The sequence below is a fragment of the Acipenser ruthenus genome, chromosome 11, assembly GCF_902713425.1.
Source record: "Acipenser ruthenus chromosome 11, fAciRut3.2 maternal haplotype, whole genome shotgun sequence".
Taxonomy (NCBI): Eukaryota; Metazoa; Chordata; class Actinopteri; order Acipenseriformes; family Acipenseridae; genus Acipenser; species Acipenser ruthenus.
Genome location: NC_081199.1, coordinates 26,078,369 through 26,101,232, shown reverse-complemented (window position 1 = coordinate 26,101,232; position 22,864 = coordinate 26,078,369). Strand labels below are relative to the sequence as shown.

Sequence of the window (22,864 nt, the reverse complement as noted above, 5' to 3'; positions counted from 1 at the left end):
TTTAAGTTTACCCGGTTGCCACCCCACCAGAAGATGTCACTGTATCAAGCTCTTTCAAGCCTGTAATGTACCTTTCATATAATTGGGACACAGTGCAGGTAGTTGATCCGAGCAGGATTTGTAGAAGCTGTTCAGAGAGCGAGCTCACCCTCCTTTCCCTATACAGGGTTCTTATCCTCCACCTGAAGAGGTTCAGCTTTGACCCCCTACAGGAGTCAACAGGAAGTTGGAGGAGCAGGTGTGCATCCCATCATGCCTCAGCCTGCTCCCGCACTGCAGTCATTACACACAGCCTCCTTGCAGCCTGGACTACAGTGCAGAAACAGCTTTGTAAGTCTGAAACTTTTTGATTATTATTTTCCCTGTTTTTCTATGTATCTTTTGCCATCTTTTTCAGTTGAGAAAATTGGCTCACCTTCAAAGCCATTATTAGTTATTCTTCTGTGCCTATTGCAGGAACCCTGGCAAAATGCATAGCTTGCAGGTTTCTGAACCACTGAAAAGAACAGATCTGAGAAGGTGGGCACAATGCATGTATGGACACACTCACAAAGTGGAGACATGTTGCTAATTGTATATAACAGACAGAAAGACACACACACACACACACATAGCGACTCAGCAGTAGTATTTTTTCTCTTTAGTAATTGTCTTGTTCAGCCATGCTCATCTACACTTCTATGGTAACTGAACTGTCCAGCCTGAAACAAGGTGCCACTGCATATCTGTTTTGGCCATTTGGGCCACTTGTAGATTTATATGACCAAATTAAATGTCACTGACAGCTTGTTATTTCCTACAGGGAGCTGATGAGGAGGAGCTGGAGAAGAAGAAGAGGAGCTCCTCAGAATAGCAATTGCTATGAGTCTCCAAGGTGGGTTAACTGCATGTTTATCCTGTATTGCCTTTTGGAATTCTAACCATAAAGGGGTTGGTTTTACCCTTTTCCATACCTGTAAACAGATGTAGGAAAGAGGACTGCACACGTTTACTAATCTTGTGTATGCTTCTTTTATAACCATTTGTATTTCTTCTTCAGTCTTTTTAATAGTTATCTTAATATATTAATGATGACAGAGTGAAATACAATAATTCTTTACACAGTTCAAATATATTCATTTAAACAAGCTAAAGTAATCTTATTTGGGAGCTATGCAAGATAGCATTCCTGTTTGATCTCTGTTAGCATTCTTGTGTTTCTCTTGGTCTATCAGATTTAAACCACACTGAAACTGAGCCCGACGTAGACGAGGACTCCATGAATACCAGCATGGTGGAGTCCAAGGAGGGGAGGAGTGGTGCAGAGGTGAGAGTATTGGAGTGTGTGTGTGTGTTTGTGCAGGGCCCTATGTAGAAAAGCAAGCTTATTTAACTTTGTATTATTTTTGCTTTGATATAAAGAGCACTAGTTTATATGTCATCATTGTTGTATGGTAATGCCTGCCTGTTTATTGTTCCCACAGACTGGAGAGCTCTGCAGCTCCTATCGGCTCATCAGTCTGGTCAGCCACCTTGGAAACCGGGTGTCAACTGGTAAGGACTGACACTACTTGAAACAAATATGTAGTTGCATTGAGCCAGACTGTGTTCAGAGATATGCTTTTAAATGGATCGGTCTGGTTCTTGGGGTTCAGCATGTTTAATATTGGTTACTTTGGATCTACTGGGTAATTGGCAGTCTGGTTTTGTATAAATAGAGTTTTGCTTTTGGTCAAAAGACCTGGGAAGTTGAAAATGGAGTCCTTACTGATCACTTTTCTGTTTACAGAACAGCTTGGACAATGTCCTGTAGTGTTAACATAGGGCTAATTTCTGTCGAATGCCACTGTATTAACTGCTAGAATTACAGCAGCTGAAAGTATGAAGTTAATAGTGTAGCGGTTTGGATTTGCTATTCAGAGGAACTCATTTATTTATTCCTGTGGCATATCTGCATCTATTGTTATCTATTACATTGCCGCCTGTTACAGTAATTTGAAAAATCTTTTCCCCTTTGCTCCTAGGTCATTACATCAGCGATGTATATGACTTCCTGGCTGACAAGTGGCTGACCTATGATGACGAGAAGGCCTCAGAGACTGATGAGTCGGCTGTGCAGGCAAAGCGGAAGTGTACCGGATACATCTTCTTTTATATGCACAAGTAAGGACTGCAAAAAAAGGGCAATGGAATTGAGTTTGCAAAATGCAGGAGCTTTTACTTAAGTATTGTCAAACGCTTAACAATCTAATTGAAGTACTTGCATATATAATATCTCTCTGTTTTATTTGTTTAGGGGATATTATTATTCTTCATCATTTGTGATATTTTAACTTACTGCCTAACTGATACATGTTTAAATATAAGCAATGCATAATCTATATCCAAACTTGCTTTTATTCTAGTCTTTTTATCCAGGGTAATTTTACTTGGCAAACACTGTAACTACAGTATGCACATGCAAGCATCAGACAGGTATTCTTGATTGAAAATAAAAAATCAGCAAACACAAAATCAATAACCTGTATATTATCACACATGGTGTGTCAGGTTTCTGAGTAGTATTAGGGCAGCAGTATGGAGTAGTGGTTAGGGCTCTGGACTCTTGACCGGAGGGTCATACCTAGATTGCTCCAGTAAAAACCCAACTGTATAAATGGGTAATTGTATTTAAAAATAATGCAATATCTTGTAACAATTGTAAGTCGCCCTGGATAAGGGTGTCTGCTAAGAAATAAATAATAATAATAATAATAATAGTAATAACCCTTAGCGGTCCATTTATTCAGCGCGTCAGGTCAATTTATTTTCACACGCACAGTTTATTTTAGACGCGCTGTTTAAAAGTATTTTTTTTCACAGTAAAACAGGTTTAAAAGGCACTGCATATAAACAGGACACTCAGTACCTCATCTCCAGCCCCGCCCCACCCCTCGTTCGCTGTTTTTTTCACATACCTCTTGATAGTAGTGCATACCGATAAATCATCTCCTGATCACTCATTTTATCACCAAACTCCTCAATAGTGCGATCCAAGGCATTATTTTATTACTATAACATCTAAAAAAAAGCTCTGCAAATGTCTGTGATATTCTTTGAGCGCTGGATGCAGAAGCAGCTATCTTCTTTGTTTATGTCCGTGTTATCTATGTGATGCCGGGGCTATCTGTATCCATGAGATATGCCCCCTTTTTTTCGGGTTCTCTCTGCTCATATCGTTCTCACTCTGTCATTTAATTGGTTTTCTCAGCTTTTTCCGGAGAAAAAACGGCTAGAGACTTGTTTTTTGTGGCTTTTTGATGATGTCGACATTGGACCGAAAAGGGAAAATTGCAATGTCGGACCACGTCCGACATAGGACCGCAGAGTGTTAAACCGCTGTTAGCTAATACGTGTGGGTGGATCTGTTTTATTGCAGGAAGGCATACGAGGATGTCCGAAAGGAGCGAGCAGGCTTGTGCATGCAGCCTGATTGTTCCTCATAAAGATGATAGCAGTAAGTGCACTTATTGGCCATCTGCATGCATAAGTTACTTTTGTGGAATAATGTTTTGCCAAAGTAAGTGATGCCTTTTATGCTGCTACACCAGCTATATAAAACTATAGCTATGATATAAGGTCATCATACCTGAAACAATACAGTACCTACATACTCTGCCTGGCAACCTTATTAGAGCATGTACCTAATATTGGGTTTGCCCATCCCACTGGTTGCCCTTATCACAACCTTGACACATTTTGGCATTGACTCTGCAAGGTGCTGGAAGGTGTCTCGAGTGAAGTCGTTTAAGTTCATCCCAAACGTGCTTGGATTTGAGATTCAGTGATACCTTTATAAATACAAAGAATGCAAATAACTGAACAGTAGGCAAACACTGTTTAGCTCACAGTGAAAGCTGTTGTTACAAATAAGTTATGTCTTACAAGCCTGTAATAATATCCAAATTGTTTTCAAATGCCTGGTGCTCATCTGTCCTTATTCTTCTCCAGCAATGGCACAGGGACAGGAACCCCATGTGAAGGAGGGGAAAGCAGCCCCCTGTGCGCTGAGCGAGTGCTGAAGGATGTGAGGACCACTGTGTCAGGAATCTCAGCAGTAGGAGTGCAGGAAGACTTCCAGCACCCACGCTTGCTTTGAGATCCGACACAGTGAGGTGCTTATGCACAATCTTTTGCATTAGTTCTGGAGGGCATCAGAACCTACACTTGTATTAGTTAATTTAATTTGTTAATTTTGTGAATTGTTAATCAGTTGTCACACATACGAATGCAGGTCAGTGTCCTTCTTTACTGAACTCTGATTTATCTGATCCCTGGTTGAGCTATTGAAGGATACAGTACATTTTTGGAATACCTGCCTAAATGTTATTAAACTGTGAGTGGGAAGAATTCTTAAAAACTTTAACTTCACAGATGTATAAACTAGGCAATTCCTTAAACCCAAGCTGTAAAATGATGTTTGGTTCATATCTTCAAGCCTGCCCTATGTGTAATTATTTTTGACACCTGTTCCTTTTGCTCTGAATTCAGAACTCCACCCACTGCCTCGCTCACAGTAGGACTCCTGGTTTGAGATGATTGAGGGGGGTCTGAGGAGTTATGAACAAATGCACAGGTGAGGGTATGGGAGGGACTTACTATGCACCTCTTTACAATATTCAAAGTCTGAGGTCCACCCATTTTATTTTTGTCCATATCGCAGTCAGAAGTAATTGTTTGGTCAACAACGGTATTATAAAATACTCAAAGGAATGAATGTCTGACACGGATTCCTCTTGTTCTTTCACAGTTCAATCTCTAGAACTCTGCTGCCTCACATACAGTAGGACTCCTGTTTCTTTGGTCATTCAGTTGGAGTCCAAGGAGCTGAGGAGAAATACAGAGGTGAGGGTCTGTGAGTGGGTTTCTGTGTGGAGGAGGGGTAGCAGTGTCTGTTTGGGATCAGCACCTATGTATTCAAAGTGTACGTTCTGCCTGTTTCATTGATGTACATATTGTGTGTGTGTTTGTGCAGGGCCCAATGTAGAAAAACAAGCTGATTTAACTTTGTATTATTTGTGCTTTGATTTGAAGAGCGCTAGTTCATATGTCATCATTGTTGTATGGTAATGCCTGCCTGTTTATTGTTCCCACAGACTGGAGAGCTCTGCAGCTCCTATCGGCTCATCAGTCTGGTCAGCCACCTTGGAAGCCAACTGGTAAGGACTGACACTACTTGAAACAAATATGTAGTTGCATTGAGCCAGACTGTTGACAGAGATATACTTTTAAATGGATCAGTGTGTTGCCCTGATCACAGCCTTGACACATTGTGGCATAGACCACAAGGTGCTGGAAGGTGTCTCGAGTGATGTCGAAGTTGTTTAAGTTCATCCCAAACATGATTGAATTTGAGATCCATTGATACCTTAATCAACGCAAATAACTGAACAGTAAGCAAAGATGGTTTAGTTCACATTGAAAGCTGTTGTTACAAAAGAGTTATGTCTGGCAAACCTGTAATAATATCCAGATTGTTTACAAATACTTGGTGCTCACCTATCCTTATTCTTCTCCAGCAATGGCATGGGGGCAGGAACCACATGTGGAGGAGGGGAAAGCAGCCCCCTGTGCGCTGAGCGAGTGCTGAAGGATGTGAGGACCGCTGTGTCAGGAATCTCAGCAGTAGGAGTGCAGGAAGACTTCCAGCACCCATGCTTGCTTTGAGATCCGACACAGTGAGGTGCTTATGCACAATCTTTTTTCTGGAGGGCATCAGAACCTACACTTGTATTAGTTTTTTTTAATTTGTTAATTTTGTGAATTGTTAATCAGTTGTCACACATACGAATGCAGCTCAGTGTCCTTCTTTACTGAACCCTGATTTATCTGATCCCTGGTTGAGCTATTGAAGGATACAGTACATTTTTGGAATCCCTGCCTAAATGTTATTAAACTGAGTTGGAATTAATTCTTAAAAGCTTTTACTTCACAGACATATAGGTAATATAGGTAACTAGGTAATATGTTTTTCCTGTAGATTTTTCTACCTTAGTTTAAAGTTCACAATTCCTTAAATCCAAGCTGTAAAATAATGTTTGGATTATGTCTTCAAGCCTGCCCTTTGTGTCATTAGTTTTGACACCTGTTCCTTTTGCTCTGAATTCAGAACTCCACCCACTGCCTCGCGCACAGTAGGACTCCTGGTTTGAGACAATTCAGGGGAGTCCGAGGAGTTATGAAGAAATGCACAAGTGAGGGTATTGGGGGGGGGGGGGGGGGGGCTTACTATGCACCTGTTTATAGTATTCAAAGTCTGAGCTCCACCTATTTTATATTTGTCCATATCGCAATCAGAAGTAATTGTTTGATCAACACCAGTATTATAAAATACTCAAAAGAATGTCTGACAGATTCCTCTTGTTCTTTCACATTTCAATCACTAGAACTCTGCTGCCTCTCACACAGTAGGACTCCTGTTTTTTTTTTTGGTCATCCAGTTGGAGTCTAAGGAACTGAAGAGAAATGCAGAGGTGAGGGTCTGTGAGTGGGTTTCTGTGTGGAGGGGGTAGAAGTATCTGCTTGGTGTATGTTCTGCCTGTTTTATTATAATCAGAATTTTTTTTTATGGTTGCAACGGCTTCATCAATGATTTAAAGAATATGTGTAATATTTTACATGTTTTTTAATTTTTTTTTAAGTTTTGTTAGATTCTGTATATTTACAAAACAATTAATCCCCCCACTTGCTTTGCAGCTGTCTGGACAAAGTTGATCAAACCAGAGGGGCAATAGTTTTCTGATGAGATCCCTGGGGTTCTTTGGACAACAGCCAGGCTAACATCGATTCAAGAGTAAACCATTGGAAAATACTTTTTTTAAGAGGTATCTATTTCACATTTTAAGAGCTTTTTAGGAATATAGACAAGTCTGTCATAGCAGAGGTCCTGATTTCTGTAAATGTTTGTGAATTGGTGATTAACTCTGTTTTCCACAATTCTTAGAATTTCAGCTATTGGAAGAGTATACACTGAGCAGCAGACACACATTTGTATCAGGACTATGGAACACACAGTAACAGTGGATACCTATCCCAGGACACTGGGAATTTCTCACATTTGCCCTGGAAGGTATTTTCTAGCAGTTGTTTGTTTTTGGCCTTTGCACTCCATCTATCCAGGAGTATTTAAAAGGAGATTGGCATTAGAGGCAGACAATCTTCTCATATCGTTGCTGGTGATGCCTCATTAATTAGATTACTGGTTTGTGGTGGACTACATTTCTACCTTATCCGGAACAGTGTTCAATATAGCCTGGTGGTTTTGGACTGTCCCTGTAGACAGGTGTATGGTTATAAAACAGTTGGTCTTGGGAGCCAACGGATCCCCTTTAGTATATTTCTCTTTTTTCCTCCATGACCGCAATGATTCTTTTAACTCCACTACAGAGAACAACAGCGATGTGTGCCAAACCCTTGTATGAGAGGGCAATGCCACATCCAACTCTTTTATTCAGCTTGGGATTGTGGTTGTTTTGCACCCAATTGTACATAGGTTTGGTGTTATTCGCTCTGTCCTTGTCTGATTGGGTGATTATAATAGGACATGGATGAGAGAAATCATGTTGAGTTTCATTTCCAGGATATTATCAGATGCCTGGAGGAGGACCTGTCTATCTAAAGGTATACTTAAAAAACTACAATCTGATACCATACATGCCATGAATACCAAAAATAACATACTGATCATATTGCAGTTTTTGTATTTCTTTTTCCATCTTTTGCATATTGCCATAATGTCTGTGGTTATTGAAAACTTGGGAATGGAATATCATTGTTTACATAAAAATCATTTTGGAATATTACATGTGGAATAATATCAGTATGATAAACAAAAATTATTGGATAATTTCTAATTTCTATCTCGTAATTGCTTGTCGCCAACAGTCCACCCTGTGCCTCAAAATGGCTGCCAGGAAATACCCTTTCAGCTGATGTGTGGAGGACTAACTCTACCAAATCATTAACTACTGTGTGCCTCTTTCCACAACTGGCCTAGCTTGAGTAGAAATGCAAAGGTGATTGAAAGTGGCTTGAAATGGTAGCGCTGTTCAGAGTGACGTCAGCATGGACAATGTAGTAAGGAGTGCATTGTGGGATTCTGCAATAAAACTGTCTTCATCCAAAAAAAATAATTGACTCCTCTGTTTTCTATGGCTTGGACTTTTAAGTGGCATGTCCACTGACATCAGCTGATACAGAACAGGAAATAAACATTCTGGGGGGGTCCTGTAACTTAGCAACACAGGGGTGTTAGAAGATGGCAAACTCTTACCTATTGACCATACAGTGCGTTTTCAGAATTAAAGGCAACTAAGGTAGCACACAAATTGTGTAAGACATTTATTTACTTTTAGGTTTGTTCATTAGGCCATGTAGTTTCTGTGATTTAAAAACAAAACAAAACAAAAAAAAAACTAAAGGTTGAAATAATTTAATCTGTCAAGTGGTCTTCACATTGTGTATGGCATTGCACAACATAGAATCAGACCCCTGATTATCAAACCACTGAGAAATGAAAAGCCTCACTCATTAAAACATTCACTCCCACTGTTGCTTTCACATTCATCTTATCTTCATCATGCAGTGTGTTCTAATTATTATATCTCACACTTTACAAGGTAACAATCTTTATTTTATTCAGCCTGATGCATACCTTAGCCTAGGAAGTTTTTTGTGACAGCTAAGATTTAACAATTATTATGTTACTTCAACTATTGTATTCGCCATAAAATTGTCAATTAGATACTGTTAAGTCAAACATTAAAATAAATGCCTGTTCATTATTATATTGTAGTGTAAATGTTCAATATGAAATGTGGGTTTTTTCTTTCTTTTCCTCTGGATATTTTAGTTTGCTTGCACAGAAATTAGTATTGTCAAAATTCCTTAGAAACTAAACACTAAATACAATTTTGGTCACATAAAAAAAAAAAAAAGGTAATTGCATTCAATTAGTTGTTTCTAAACGCTGTCTAGTCATGCTTTCTTCCTTTAATTAAAATGTGCATGCTGAACTGCCAGTTATTTTTCCTTTCTTAAAACATAAAATACATCAAATAAATTGACCATTTAGAATATACTTAATGCTTTTAAAGTACTTGAAAGTGATTCTATGAAAAAATGTGTTCATAAATACCTTTACTGGCTAGTTAATTCATATTTGTATTTTTAGCAGTGGGAGATGCAACTGTTTTCCAGACCCCAGCATTTGTGAGAGTGAAAACTGGGAGCATCATACATTCAACATGTATCATTAAAGACCTGAATGGATATTGCTTTTCCATTGCCTGGTACAAAGTGCGGCCCAAGCGAACCCCATTACTAAATCCTGTGGCAGTTTACTCGGATAGGAGTCTTTTCAGCAGCAGGTGGTGGGGTGGGGGACGAGTTGGCTTTGGCGCTCCCAAGGTTGGTGAGGTGAGATCCAGTTTAGGCTGCTTCTCCTCACCGCTCTGTGGTGATCCCTACAGGCCAAGTGAGCTTGGGGGCAGAGATTTGCTGGGCTGGTCTTTGTCCTCCAGAGGCCGGTAGCCTGCAGACATCCACTCTCAGGTTCCTGGGTGTAAAAAGACGCCCACTGAGCCTCGGGTCTCTGAGCTGTATGGGGAATCGCCGCGGTGAAGGAGAAAAATTAGGCATTCCAAATTGGGAGAACATTAAAACCCACTCAATACAGTTACCAACACTTGGGCATTTTATATTAGAATTGAAATTTAATTTTGTTCCCTTGAAGTAAAAATCTTTCAGAATTTTCTCAATTTATATTCCAGGGAAGTGATCAACTCATACTATCTTGTATTGATATTTATAAAACAGTTCTAGATTGTCTATATGAAAAAGAATATGCAAGAATTTGTTAATCTGAATTTAAGATTTTATATAAAATCACATTCACCAGTCTGATTTCAGCGAACATTTTCAAAATGTGTTTTAGATGTTTCTTGATGTTGCTTAATAGTTGCATATTGGTCACTCCGTCCACTCTGTGCGGTTTAGCTTAGCTTTGCTTATGAAGTCAAATAGAAATCGTCGCCTCTCATTACAGAACATTTCACAGCCAAGAAGTGTCATGTAGAGTAACCACTGAAGTGACACGTAGAGTTACCACATCTAAGGTGATTTCACAATTAATGCTGGGGGAACGAAAGAAAATTCAAAAGCTAAACCATATGAGGCGGCGAGAATTGATGAGAAATGAGGAATGTTAATGCCACTGTCAGCCAACTGCCACACAAGCTACACAACACAAATACTACAAAGTGCTTCAAATACATAGCCATTTGATCTTTGGTATGTTATTTTATATGCATGAGTAAGTTATTAAAGGTTCAAACTTGTTTTGTGTTGTTTTCCTAGGGATTGTGGGGTGTGGCCAACCGATATTTAGAGTGGGATTTGACCACCACATGTGCAGTATCCCGTACAGAACAATCGAAAGCAGGGTGAGTCCTGCACAGACGCTGTATAATCTTTGGAAGCTGACATTTGTTGCTTATAAGTGTAATGTTTGATTGCATGTACAACGTTTCATCAAGTCATGTAAACATATGTTTAAAACTCTCCTTAAATAGTATAGATCCAGAAGTTCTGATGAATCTGCACTTCTGCCAGATCAATCCTTGTTTATGTTTAAAGTGAACAGTATAGTTAAGTTGACCATATGGCCCTGTGTTACCTGGGATAGTTTGGGACAGTTCAGGCTTTTCAACTCACAACCCAATGCATTCTGGTACGTTTGACCTGTCTCAGGTACCATTCTTTCCTTTAAGAGAAGCAGGACTACGCTTACCAGAATGCATTGGGTGTCGAGAGCGTTCTACAGGGATGCTGGCCCATATTGACTCCAATGCTTCCCACAGTTGTGTTAAATTGGGTGGCAGTGGATCTCTACTCCAAATAGCTCGTTCCATCTCATCCCACAGATGCTCAATTGGATTTAGATCTGGTGACTGGGCAGGCCACTGCAGTAAGCTGAATTCACTGTCATGCTCGTGGAACCATTCCTGGACAATCCTAGCCTTGTGGCATGGGGCATTATCCTGCTGAAAAAATCCATTCGCAGATGGATACACTGCTGCCATGAAGGGATGCACCTGATTGGCAATGATGTTCAGATATCCTGTGGCATTCAAACGTTGCTCCACTTTTATCAAGGGGCCCAATGTGTGCCATGAAAACACACCCCACACCATCACACCACCACCACTAGCCTGCAATGTTGACATGCGGCATGATGGATGCATGTACTCATGTGGTTTTCTCCATACCTTAGTCCTCCCATCAGCGTGAAACAGCAGGAACCGGGATTCATCAGACCAGCCAATGTTTTTCCAATCCTCCAGCGTCCAGTGTTTTCGTCCCTTAGCCCACTGCAACCGCAGTTTCTTGTGTTTTGCTGAAAGAAGTGGAACTCTGTTAGGTCGTCGGATGCCATACCCCATTCGTGTCAAGGTACGACGAGTTGTGCATTCTTTTATGGGTCTTTCGGCACCAATGTTGTACTGGACTGTCAGTTGACTAACTGTAGCCCGTCTGTTGCTCTGCACAATTCGTGTCAGCCTCCTTTGGTCTCTTTCATCAATGAGCCGTTTTTGACCACTGGCCTGCCGTTGGCTGGATGCCCTTTGGGTGATGGACCATCCTTGATACACACGGGAAACTGTTGAGCGTGAAAAACCCAGCAGCGTTGCAGTTCTTGACACACTCAAACCGGCGCGCCTGGCACCTACTACCATACCCCGTTCAAAGGCACTTAAATCTTTTGTCTTGTCCATTTACCCTCTGAATGGCACACATACAGTACACAATCCGTGTCTCAATTGTGTCAAGGCTTAAAAATCCTTCTTTAACCTGTCTCCCCTTCATCTAACCTGATTGAAGTGGATTTAACAGGTTACATCAAGAAGGGATCATAGCTTTCACCTGGATTCACCTCGTCAGTCTATTTCATGGAAAGAGCAGGTGTTCCTAATGTTTTGGACACTCAGTGTATATATAGTATATATAGTAATATTTAACATACTATGCCAGTGGTGATTTAGTTTACTCTTTAAACATGTTAAAGAGAACTGGAAGTAGTCGGATTGATTTGTAAACTACGCTGGATTCACAATGTACTTTTTGTGCAGGGGGGGGGGGGTGGTGGTGACCTGTTTATTTGATCTAAAAAGAGTGTCTATCAAAAGATTGCAGTGGGCAGTAAGGATGGTCTCTAGTTGTAGAAGGAAGTCTTGAATGAATCAAATGGACGTTACCTTTTAGAGCAACTGAATAAACTCCACATTGTTCTATTTTAATTTAATATAATTCATTTAGTTATGCATTTAGGAATTCAACTTTTACTCCCAATCTCTTGTATTTGTAGTATGTTGAAGGGGAGTCCTAGTGGACAAGATGTAATTAGCTGCCCATTTGATCCATTCAGAACATCATTGCATAATCAAAAACATTAATTTTAAAATTATTAATATCTGCAGCAGACTGCACATAGTCTGACCAGAGCCCTAATCAAGCCGCACTGCATTGAGAGGATATAGGAAAAAGTATCACCTAAATTCCAGGGGCCTGTCATCTATCCAAGTGCTGGATACCAACTACTGGGTGTGCTGTGGGCATCACCAGGGTATAGTTATAGCCATTAATGTTCAGTAAGTATAGGGGGGTGCCTGGCCAGTCTGAAAAGGAAAGGCTACCAGTGCAATCAGCAAATCCCTCCCGCGTAATGCAAGCAGCTCAGAAGAGTATAAATGTCCTCAGCTGGTGGAGCGTAAGCAGTCCAGTTTGCATTGTGCGATAGCTGTGCAGTGTTTTAAACATGAGCTCCACCATCATCTTCATTCTTTTGGGTCTGGCTGCACACATCTGTGCACTTCCAGTTCAGGTAAGTCCGTGGCTGTTGCCAGGCGATGTGAGTGTACGAAGAAACAAGGAATATTTTCTTAATATTTCATTTTGTACCTGTTTACATATTGCTTGTTTTATGTGTTCTCTACCATTCTCAATTGTAGGCACAGTATCTAATGTCAGTTCTCAACCATTTCTAGAAGTTGAATTTGTGAAGTGACGTCGCCACCAGGGCCGGGAAGCTGCAATGCCCCTCCCCTGACACTGGGGTTTAGTATAAAGATTTTCCATTCACTCATTCTCAGTTGCCACAGTAGAGGAGGGTGCAGAAATTGCAGTTGCTCACCCCAGGTGGTCTTTTCTAAAACCACCACACTTCAGAAATGTGTCTTTCAGACCCAGTGGTTAAAAATGACATTAGCAGACACAACAGTAGCACATGATTTAAGCAGACACAACAGTAGCACATGATATTAAACAGGTAAGAAAACATATTCAGAAAATGTAGAAGGTATTACGTATTTCTTTCAATGGATAAATGTTGTCATTTCAGCTGTGGCTTTGTGGTTTGTGAAATAAGCTTTGGGGATGGTCTTAAAGCCCAGTGTTCAATAACATCAATAGCCTCCCATTGTCTTTAAGATGTTTACATGGTGTTTGGTGGGTGTAATTTCTGACCTGAGTGTAGTGAGACAGGTACAGTGCAGCATGGAAAAAAATACAAATAAAGGGAAAGAAATAAAGTTTAGGTGGAGGAATCCTATTCATTGCAAATCTCAATTATAATGTTAAGAACTTTAGTGTAAGTCATGCAGTTCTGTATCATTACTAACATATACTTTCTCTGTAGAATTCTCTTGCGTTAAATGAAGAAACCAAGAGGGTTAAAAGAGGCTTTTCAGGTAACTCTAGGGGTCTTAACTAAAGGGCTCTAATGCAGTATCTATCTTTTCAAGCTCATTATTTATTGCCAGCACCATGATAGTCAGCACTGGTCTCTGTGTTCCTGATTATGTATTTATAAACTGCTACTAGCAGTCTGGGGTTATGCAACGCACCCCTTCTCTATGGAATTATCTATATTACAATGGTTTAACTTACTTCAGGGTTTACTGTATTTTCAAGTCAGTAAGACTCATATTTTAGTAAATGTCATAAGTTATCAATACAGCCAGCAATGCTTTGCCCAGGTGAGTGTGCCCTGACATGTTTTATTTGTTATGTAGGCGAGCGCTTGGCAGAAGATGATATGACTGCGATGGACAAAATTATGGATACCAATGAATACCAGAGTATGTGTTTCAAAGTGACTATCATACACACATCATGATGATAGTATTTCTGCGTGCGCATTAACAAAATGAGTGTTTTGCAAAGCCTGGTTAAACTTGGGGAATGTAGGGTCAACAACATGTGTCCTGTGTGATTTCAAAATGCAAACCCAAGATGTATTTATCGTTATAAATCTAGTTACAGATTCATCACAATTCCAGTTCATCTCATCCTGTGTACAGATGTCATCCCTGCATTGAACTTACAGTACAGCTCAATTCAAAAGTTAAAATATCAATACTGTTTTCTGTTTCATGGTAGTTCCTGGCTACATTATCAGGCTTCATGATTTTAAATAAGCTCATTCCATTGTGTGTTATGGTAGCTCTACCTAGAAGAGACCTGAAATAACCAGGACTCTCTATCCATTTTAGTAACTCCCTTTGCAGACAGCCCCACTTTCAGAGAAGGCGATATTGCTGTCTCAACTAAAAGCAGCTCAGTGAGGTGTTTTGCACAGAGCTGCTTGTGGCCAAAATCTGTGGATGGCTATGTGTATGTGGCCTACAACCTTTCAACGGAGTACTGTGAGTATCCAGAGCAGACGTTTTATTAACTCATGTATATTCCCAATTGAATTCCAATGTTTTAATATTTCAATTTCAGTCACTGCGTGGATAAGTTTGTTAAACTCCATAGAGTTCACAGAAACTGTTTAAAAAAATGTAAATGAAAAATCATGACCGCAGGGGATAAAGAACCTAGTAAACAAATCAATAAAGATCCAATGATGTGTTTTTAGTCATGAAAGAAAAGGTAAAAGAAAATACCTTTAACGTAATACATAAGTTGTACTGTAGGTGGAGAATGGAGTGGCCACTTTAACACATTACCAGGTATCAGGTGATCCAGCGTTTTCTAAAATTCTTCAGTATTCACCTGGTTTTGCTTTTAAGAACCATTTGGTAAAACTTGAGCATCAGCCCTAATATTTGTTGTCATCTTGCAGCTGATATAGACAGAATGATGATAGAGGCTGGAATGGAGGACCTTGCTAATGGTACCTGTATCAGGTTTGTCCCGCGCAACCATGAGTCCAACTACCTGAACATCCAGTCAAAATCCGGGTGAGCCCTTCCGCTTTTTCAAACTGAAGTCTCAAATTGTGAATAGGATTAGCAACTAAGCAGCTAGTTTGACAGGGTTTCCAATATTAACACAAGGGTTGAAGAAAGAGGAATATATACTGTATGTTTAAAGAAAGTAAAAGGGGAAGACTATCAAGTTTAGTATAAAACGTTTAAGGGACTGGGTTCTAGTAAGAAGTTCCGGATCCGGTTTGTGTTTCATACTCAGTTTAAAAAGTACAGCGGAGGACTTTAATATGCTTAAGGGCTCTCCAGACATCCTGAATCTCCTCAAACACTGGCGGGAGTTATTTTCTCCTATGGTACTCACCCATTCCCCCAGCCTCTCCCTCTCTCTCTCTGCTACTGACTAGATCCTCTCTGACTTGTTTAACTCCTTGTCTTGCAGCTGCTGGTCCTACCTGGGTGTTAATGGAGGCCCTCAGGACCTATCTCTTCAGTCTCCGGGCTGCATGTGGTCTGGAATCGCCTCTCACGAGCTGATGCACGCTCTGGGCCTGGTCCATGAACAGTCTCGCATCGACAGAGATAAATACATCACTATTCTGTGGGAGAACGTTTTGAAAGGTAGCTGTTTCCATTCAGAATTTGGTTCACTGCCTTTCTGTGAGTTGTGAAAAGCAATCAAACTACACACTCACTATGAAGTTTGGTTGGTTTGGAAGTTAACCACTTGTTACATTTGTAGTGTTTTTTGGAAAAAATAAGTGGTTTGTGCTTTAAATTGGGCACCATTTTAGTAAGAGAGCATTGTATCCAGCCCCAAGTGCTCCCCTTCTAAAAATGTAGTTTGTAATCATGTCTGCTGGCTTAGGAAACAATGTGGACCAAGTATTTATTTTAATGCTGCAGCAGCGGCACTAATGGCAGGGGTTTGTAACATTCTGTCCCATCAGATCATGAGTTTAATTTTGACAAGTACAAGGCTAACAACCTCAACACTCCATACGACTACGGCTCCCTCATGCACTTTGGAAAGTGAGTATACCTGTACTGGCAAGCAACGCATGAAGTATTTTGTTACATTGAGTTTCTGATATGTTAGATTATTTATTACCTGCATTTATCACACAATTCTGCTGTAAGCATAACCAGTTAGCAACAATGTACTTATTCCCAAACAGTTGTTAGGTTGCCATCACGGAGACAAGGCATGCTAAGTACATTTAATAAATATTAGAAAGTCACTCAGTTAAGACACTGGCAAGCATGCATTTCATAAACTGAAGCAAGGGCTCTGACAGACAGACCTTTCCATCAGGAGGAGGTAACGCAGCGTGTCACAGACTCACCACAAACTCTTTCCTGTGCTGCAGGTACGCTTACTCTGAGGATGGTTTGCCAACCATCATTCCAAAGAAGTACATCAATACAGCCATTGGCCAGAGAGTTGGTGCCAGCCCCATCGACAAAATAAAAATTAATAAACTCTACAAATGCCATGAATAAACACATTTCTTACTATTATCTTTGTAAGTCTTAAATCCAGCCAGGAGAAGTGCAACATTTCACAGTAATACTGTATCAGCTTTGCCAATGAATATGCTCTGTACCGTATTGGTTTTACTACCAACAGTGTCAGCACAGTTAGATGATTCAAATATAACTGTGCTAACAAATGTAGACGGTGGATTACAGCTTGATTTGGTTTAACCTTTAATTGTACTTAACTGATAGCACCACCTGGTGACTGAACATTGCTCTATTTATTTATTTCAAGCTCAGGAATCACTGGTTAATTGATTCCCTTTGCTGTTCAACCAATACAAAACTTACATTACATTGAATCAGCTGTTTTACGTCAAACAAAGATATAGAGATGCTTACATTTTCACTGTATTATAATAATATTAGTATGTGTGCTTTCATATTTATTTTGCTTCTCTACATAGACATTTAATGAGAATCAGCAGCAAGTCTGGTGGACATTGTGCCCATATATACACCTGATCTTTCTGCAAATTATGACCATAAGGTCACTGTCTGGTCACTATGTCTGAGTATACACTTTAAAAATCCATCAAAAATGTTACTTATTCATTTACAGACCTTTACTTAAATGTGGCAATTTCTAATCAGACACTTTTTCTCAGCAAACAAGCTGGCAAATTTCCCCCCCCCCCCCCCCAAAAAAAAAAACATCTAAAAATAATGAAATAAAGTAAAATTCTTATACCCATGTTCCTAGAAACAATAGCTAAAAAAGTGATTTGAGTAGCTGTAGTGTTCTTTGGCATATGACAGAAACTAGGCATTGCCATCTAGTGTATGGGGGATTTATTGCAGGAAATTATCCCAATCATCCCATCTTCCCGACCTTGACACTAAACGCCACAAAGACAGGTAGTGACACTTCAAAAACAAAAAAACTTTTTTTTTTTAAACAGTCCTTAGGTTTGTGAATATGGTCCACTATTAATATAAAATATCATCTGTTGCTAGTCTTGATGTCACGTGTTAACAAATTGTGTATGTGTGTACGTAATTTTTTTTTTTTTAAAGAATACAAAGTACGTCATTTGAACCACGTAGTTACTGTCACAATGCCACACGTAACGGGCAATGTTCTTACTGTGAGAGGTCAATTTCATTTAATACTGGGAAAGACGGCATGTTTTAATTATATTTTCAATCATGGGATGCTTTTGCTGTTGTAAGAAAAAGGTAAGTTTATTTTCTTATTTTTGATCTTACCACTATATTTTTTATTTTCCTGTGAACAAACATATATGTAAGCGTTTATAGAAAAAAAAAATGTTATGTGAATATTTATGTGAAATACATTAAATATATTATGTTTAACAGCTATGTTTTTTTGTATCGTTCAGCTCTGTACATGTTAATACAGTACCTTTATTTACATGTTCTCATATTTTCTCACATAATGTATCAACAGTAAATATTGAATTTAATAAAGTAAAATATTCAATTTAAAGATCAGTCCTTTTAAGTTATGCAGTTTAAAAAAGTAGCATACCTGTCATTTTCAAAGATTTCCTTTAATAACAAAAATCTATATTCCACCTTTCAAATAAAAAAGAGTAAAACAGGATTTATATAAGGCATATATGTTATTTTATATTGACTGAATGTTCTTTAAAAAACAGGCTTCACAATTATTATTATTATTATTATTATTATTATTATTATTATTATTATTATTATATGTGTTACGGTAAATGTCCGAATCTGATCAATCTTAAGTTTTATCGGTAAAGGTCAACATTTACCAACAATGTAAATTTCCGAAATTAATATGAAGAAATACATTGCTTTTCGGACATTTACCGCTTAATCTTTTTATTTAAGAAGTTGTTTTGTAAATACAGGTATCACCGGAGAATGTATTTATTCCTGCATATAAATGGTCAATTAACAAAATAATCATTAATACCGAAGATTATATTTATTTCTGCATACACATTTTCCATGAACAAAAAACATTGGTAGAACATCCAACATACTGGTAAATTTGCATGGTGTTGAAGGATATTGTTCTCCAGATACGTATAGTTTGATGAAAAACAGCATTAAATTAAAATGCAAATTAAATAATTTAGGACCTTAGTTTTTTCAACAGAAAATGAAAACACCCAAAGACAGGCACTTCAAAAAATCCTTAAAAAGCTTTTTTTTTTTTTTTTTAAGTCCTTAGGTTTGTGAATATGGTCCAATATTAATAAAAAATATATAATCTGTTGCTAGTCGTGATATCAGGTGTTAAGAAATTGTTTTTGTGAGTACGGGGTGTAATCTGTTTGTTTTTATAACAACAATAATAAGTACGTCATTTGAACCACGTAGTTACTGTCACAATGCCACACGTAACTGAAGGTTCTTACTGTGAGAGGTCAAATACATTTCATTTCATTAATACTGGGAAAGACGGCATATTTTAATTATATGTTCAATCATGGGATGCTTTTGCTGTTGCTGTTGTCAGTGGCAACTCGTGGCTTGAAAAACGAACTAACCAAGCGAAACCGCGCTCAAACCCGATGCCCGACTTTAACAATTCTTATGTAAACATTAAGCTAGCTTTCTAACATTACTAGATCACAAACAGTTCTACGCCAGATTGTCACAATCACGAGAGCTACTTTACAGACAAGAGTCTCTTATCCACGCTGCACCTGTACTAACCTGCGGCCGTTTCCCGATAACGGTAGTACTTGAGGTTTCAAGATCATTCTCACGATTGACTGCAGCTGACTTCGATCGATCGTCACGTGCGTTTCCCAAAACACCTCGTGAAACTGCATCTTCAGAACGACCTTAAGTGCATCGCAGAAGGTGCAGTCCCAGCAAAGGTGATGAAAAGGATGGGGAGGCAATCACAAAATAATCGATTTGTTCAATATTTTCTCCGTGATTTTAATAAGAATAGGCCTACATTTAAAACGTGTTTGGAGTGGAATCGATTGTTTATATTGTACGACTGAGTAAAGGAATAGATTAAAACTTAATTTACTCATCTTCTAAATGTGTGTGTGTGACAACCACACTTGTCTGCATAGTTGATTTATTCTCACGGAATCTTCTAATGATTTATCTGTCACTAAGTATAGGTTATCTAACAGGTTTAAGTTTGTTCTTATGTTGGCATTAATTCTTACTAATCTACTGTGTGGCCGGCGTCTGCGACAGTTAACTTCCACAATTTCGTGAATTGCAGCCATACTGCCAGATATAGCAAGAGGGGGGTGTTCTCGCAATGCATTTATGTATGTTCAGAGGCCAATGAGAGGGCGGGGGCGCACCCGGGCCATGGCCCGAACACTTTTAAGCAGGTCAATAGAAAAAAAAATGCGTTCAAAGAATTATATTTTTTCTTACGGTCCCTGGCTGTGACGTCTCAATTCAACCTATCCAAGTAACCATAGGTATTGTGATAATACCATCTTCCAGATATTACCATTTAGGCTATGTGTTGCTATCTTATATAAACTTTTTATTACTAAACGTTTTACTTATGCCCTCACGTTATGCGTCTTTATTTTACCCATTGCAATTTAAGGTAGGCTGGCCTTCAAAACGATAAAATTAAACACCGGTCATTTTTTATTCTTAATAAAATTCCTAATTTTTTTTTGTTACACAAAGCAACGCAATATAGGCTACTGTTTCAAAGCAGGAATTGTTAAACTAAAGTTAAACCAGAATTTTAATTTTAATGCCCCCCCACTTCAAGTTGCGCTCCGCAGCCCATGTGTGCTTTCACCGCATCTCTCCTCACGATTACACCAGACCACTCGTGAACCCACGATGCCATTCACGAACTACTTGACTAACGACGGTGTTTGGGAAACGCCCGATTTGACACGTTGATCTTACGATGTTCGTTGGGCGGCCCCTGAGCGTTTGAAATAGAAGGATCGTCACACTCTCCTGCTGTTATACATGCACGTCAAGTCTCAAGATTTACCCGTGAAACTCACGGTTTTTCACAATTTTCAGAGTCTGGCGTCCATGCAATGGATTCTCACGTTTCTGCTTAAGTTTGTTATTGTTTGCGAGGCTGCGAAACCCTTGTTACTGGCGGTTTGAATTGCTTTGTTACTGGCGGTTTGAATTGCCTTGTTACTGATGGTTTGAATTGTCTTGTTACTGATGGTTTGAATTGCCTTGTTACTGACGGTTTGAATTGCCTTGTTACTGATGGTTTGAATTGCCTTGTTAATGACGGTTTAAATTGCCTTGTTACTGATGGTTTGAATTGCCTTGTTACTGACGGTTTGAATTGCCTTGTTACTGACGGTTTGAATTGCCTTGTTACTGATGGTTTGAATTGCCTTGTTACTGACGGTTTGAATTGCCTTGTTACTGACGGTTTGAATTGCCTTGTTACTGGCGGTTTGAATTGCCTTGTTACTGGCGGTTTGAATTGCCTTGTTACTGACGGTTTGAATTGCCTTGTTACTGGCGGTTTGAATTGCCTTGTTACTGACGGTTTGAATTGCCTTGTTACTGGCGGTTTGAATTGCCTTGTTACTGGCGGTTTGAATGGCCTTGTTACTGGCGGTTTGAATGGCCTTGTTACTGCGGTTTGAATTGCCTTGTTACTGACGGTTTGAATTGCCTTGTTACTGATGGTTTGAATTGCCTTGTTACTGCGGTTTGAATTGCCTTGTTACTGACTGTTTGAATTGCCTTGTTACTGACGGTTTGAATTGCCTTGTTACTGGCGGTTTGAATTGCCTTGTTACTGATGGTTTGAATTGCCTTGTTACTGGCGGTTTGAATTGCCTTGTTACTGGCGGTTTGAATTGCCTTGTTACTGGCGGTTTGAATTGCCTTGTTACTGCGGTTTGAATTGCCTTGTTACTGCGGTTTGAATTGCCTTGTTACTGACGGTTTGAATTGCCTTGTTACTGATGGTTTGAATTGCCTTGTTACTGCGGTTTGAATTGCCTTGTTACTGACTGTTTGAATTGCCTTGTTACTGACGGTTTGAATTGCCTTGTTACTGACGGTTTGAATTGCCTTGTTACTGACGGTTTGAATTGCCTTGTTACTGGCGGTTTGAATTGCCTTGTTACTGGCGGTTTGAATTGCCTTGTTACTGACGGTTTGAATTGCCTTGTTACTGGCGGTTTGTCTGCGCCAGCCTTCTATGTTTCTGTACGCAACACATCATTACTCGGACAGAGTCAAAGGAGAGGCTGTTACTATCACTGTCTCGTTCACGCAGAAATTGCCAAGAAATAAGAGAAATGGACATCAATGAGAATTTAATTATTAAAGTCGAAAAATATAATGTTCTTTATGAAGCCAGTGTCAGTGGTTATAAAGACCACATGGTAAGAAATAACAGAACGATTAGAAATTGATGTTAGGGTAGGGGGCACGTGACCAGGCGTGCCCCTCCTACGCGTCGCCGCTGGCTGTTGTAAGAAAAAAGGTAAGTCTTTATTTTCTTATTTTTTTAATCTTACCACTATATTTTTATTTTCCTTTGAACAAATATATATGTAAGCGTTTATAGAAAAAAAAAATGTTAAGTGAATATTTATGTGAAATACATTAAATATGTCATGTTGTTTCGTTATATTTATCAGTTATATGTTTTTCTGTATCGTTTTCAAACACCTGCAGCTCTCTACATAATGTTAGTACAGGACTTTTATTTACATGTTGTCATATGTTCCCTCATAATGTATTAAAAACATTGGTAGAACAACCAACCTACCGCTAAATTTGCATGGCGTTGAAGGATATTGTTCTACAGATACGTATAGTTTGATGAAAAATAACATTCTATTAAATGCAAATTAAGTCATTTTAGGACCTTAGTTTTTTCAACAGAAAATCACACTTTGGGTATGACATTAACGCCACAATGACAGGCAGTGACACTTTAAAAAAAATCCTTTAAAACCTTTTTTTGTTTAAACAGTCCTTAGGTTTGTGAATATGGTCCACTATTAATATAAAATGTCACCTGTTGCTAGTCGTGATGTCAGGTGTTAACAATTGTGTATGTGAGTTTTTTAAAAGAATAAAAAGTACGTCATTTGAACCACGTAGTTACTGTCACAATGCCACACGTAACTGGCAATGTTCTTACTGTGAGAGGTCAATTT

At 39.1% G+C, this 22,864-nt stretch overlaps 1 protein-coding gene and 1 long non-coding RNA gene across 4 annotated transcripts; both read left to right on the top strand.

Annotated features, from left to right (window-relative positions):
* Positions 1 to 1,220: 1,220 nt before the first annotated feature.
* Positions 1,221 to 8,186, top strand: LOC131739462 (uncharacterized). Of its 2 annotated transcripts, XR_009330551.1 has the most exons (15): positions 1,221 to 1,306; positions 1,464 to 1,533; positions 2,004 to 2,142; positions 3,398 to 3,475; positions 3,970 to 4,133; positions 4,510 to 4,594; positions 4,769 to 4,863; positions 5,115 to 5,177; positions 5,538 to 5,701; positions 6,128 to 6,212; positions 6,405 to 6,491; positions 6,715 to 6,842; positions 6,962 to 7,087; positions 7,598 to 7,638; positions 7,903 to 8,184. It is a non-coding gene; the product is annotated as an uncharacterized LOC131739462 (long non-coding RNA). The 2 variants fall into 2 exon arrangements; XR_009330550.1 differs by having other exon boundaries at positions 6,962 to 7,638; positions 7,903 to 8,186.
* A 2,107-nt stretch (positions 8,187 to 10,293) lies between these two features.
* Positions 10,294 to 17,360, top strand: LOC131739461 (hatching enzyme 1.2-like). Of its 2 annotated transcripts, none has more exons than XM_059033511.1 (8): positions 10,294 to 10,460; positions 13,712 to 13,763; positions 14,088 to 14,153; positions 14,568 to 14,720; positions 15,143 to 15,260; positions 15,670 to 15,848; positions 16,178 to 16,259; positions 16,598 to 17,360. In XM_059033511.1, exons 1-8 carry the CDS (start codon positions 10,425 to 10,427, stop codon positions 16,728 to 16,730), a joined length of 819 nt encoding a protein of 272 aa, XP_058889494.1. In that variant the 5' UTR covers positions 10,294 to 10,424; the 3' UTR covers positions 16,731 to 17,360. The 2 variants fall into 2 exon arrangements, with proteins under 2 accessions (XP_058889494.1, XP_058889493.1); XM_059033510.1 differs by lacking the exon at positions 10,294 to 10,460 and adding an exon at positions 12,798 to 12,898.
* Positions 17,361 to 22,864: the final 5,504 nt, after the last annotated feature.

Coding starts and splice junctions, on each gene's coding strand:
- LOC131739461 (XM_059033510.1), top strand. CDS start 12,833: ATGAGCTCCACCATCATCTTCATTCTTTTGGGTCTGGCTGCACACATC. Junction 14,721..15,142: donor CAACCTTTCAACGGAGTACT/GTGAGTATCCAG, acceptor GTCATCTTGCAG/CTGATATAGACAGAATGATG. Junction 15,849..16,177: donor GTGGGAGAACGTTTTGAAAG/GTAGCTGTTTCC, acceptor CTGTCCCATCAG/ATCATGAGTTTAATTTTGAC.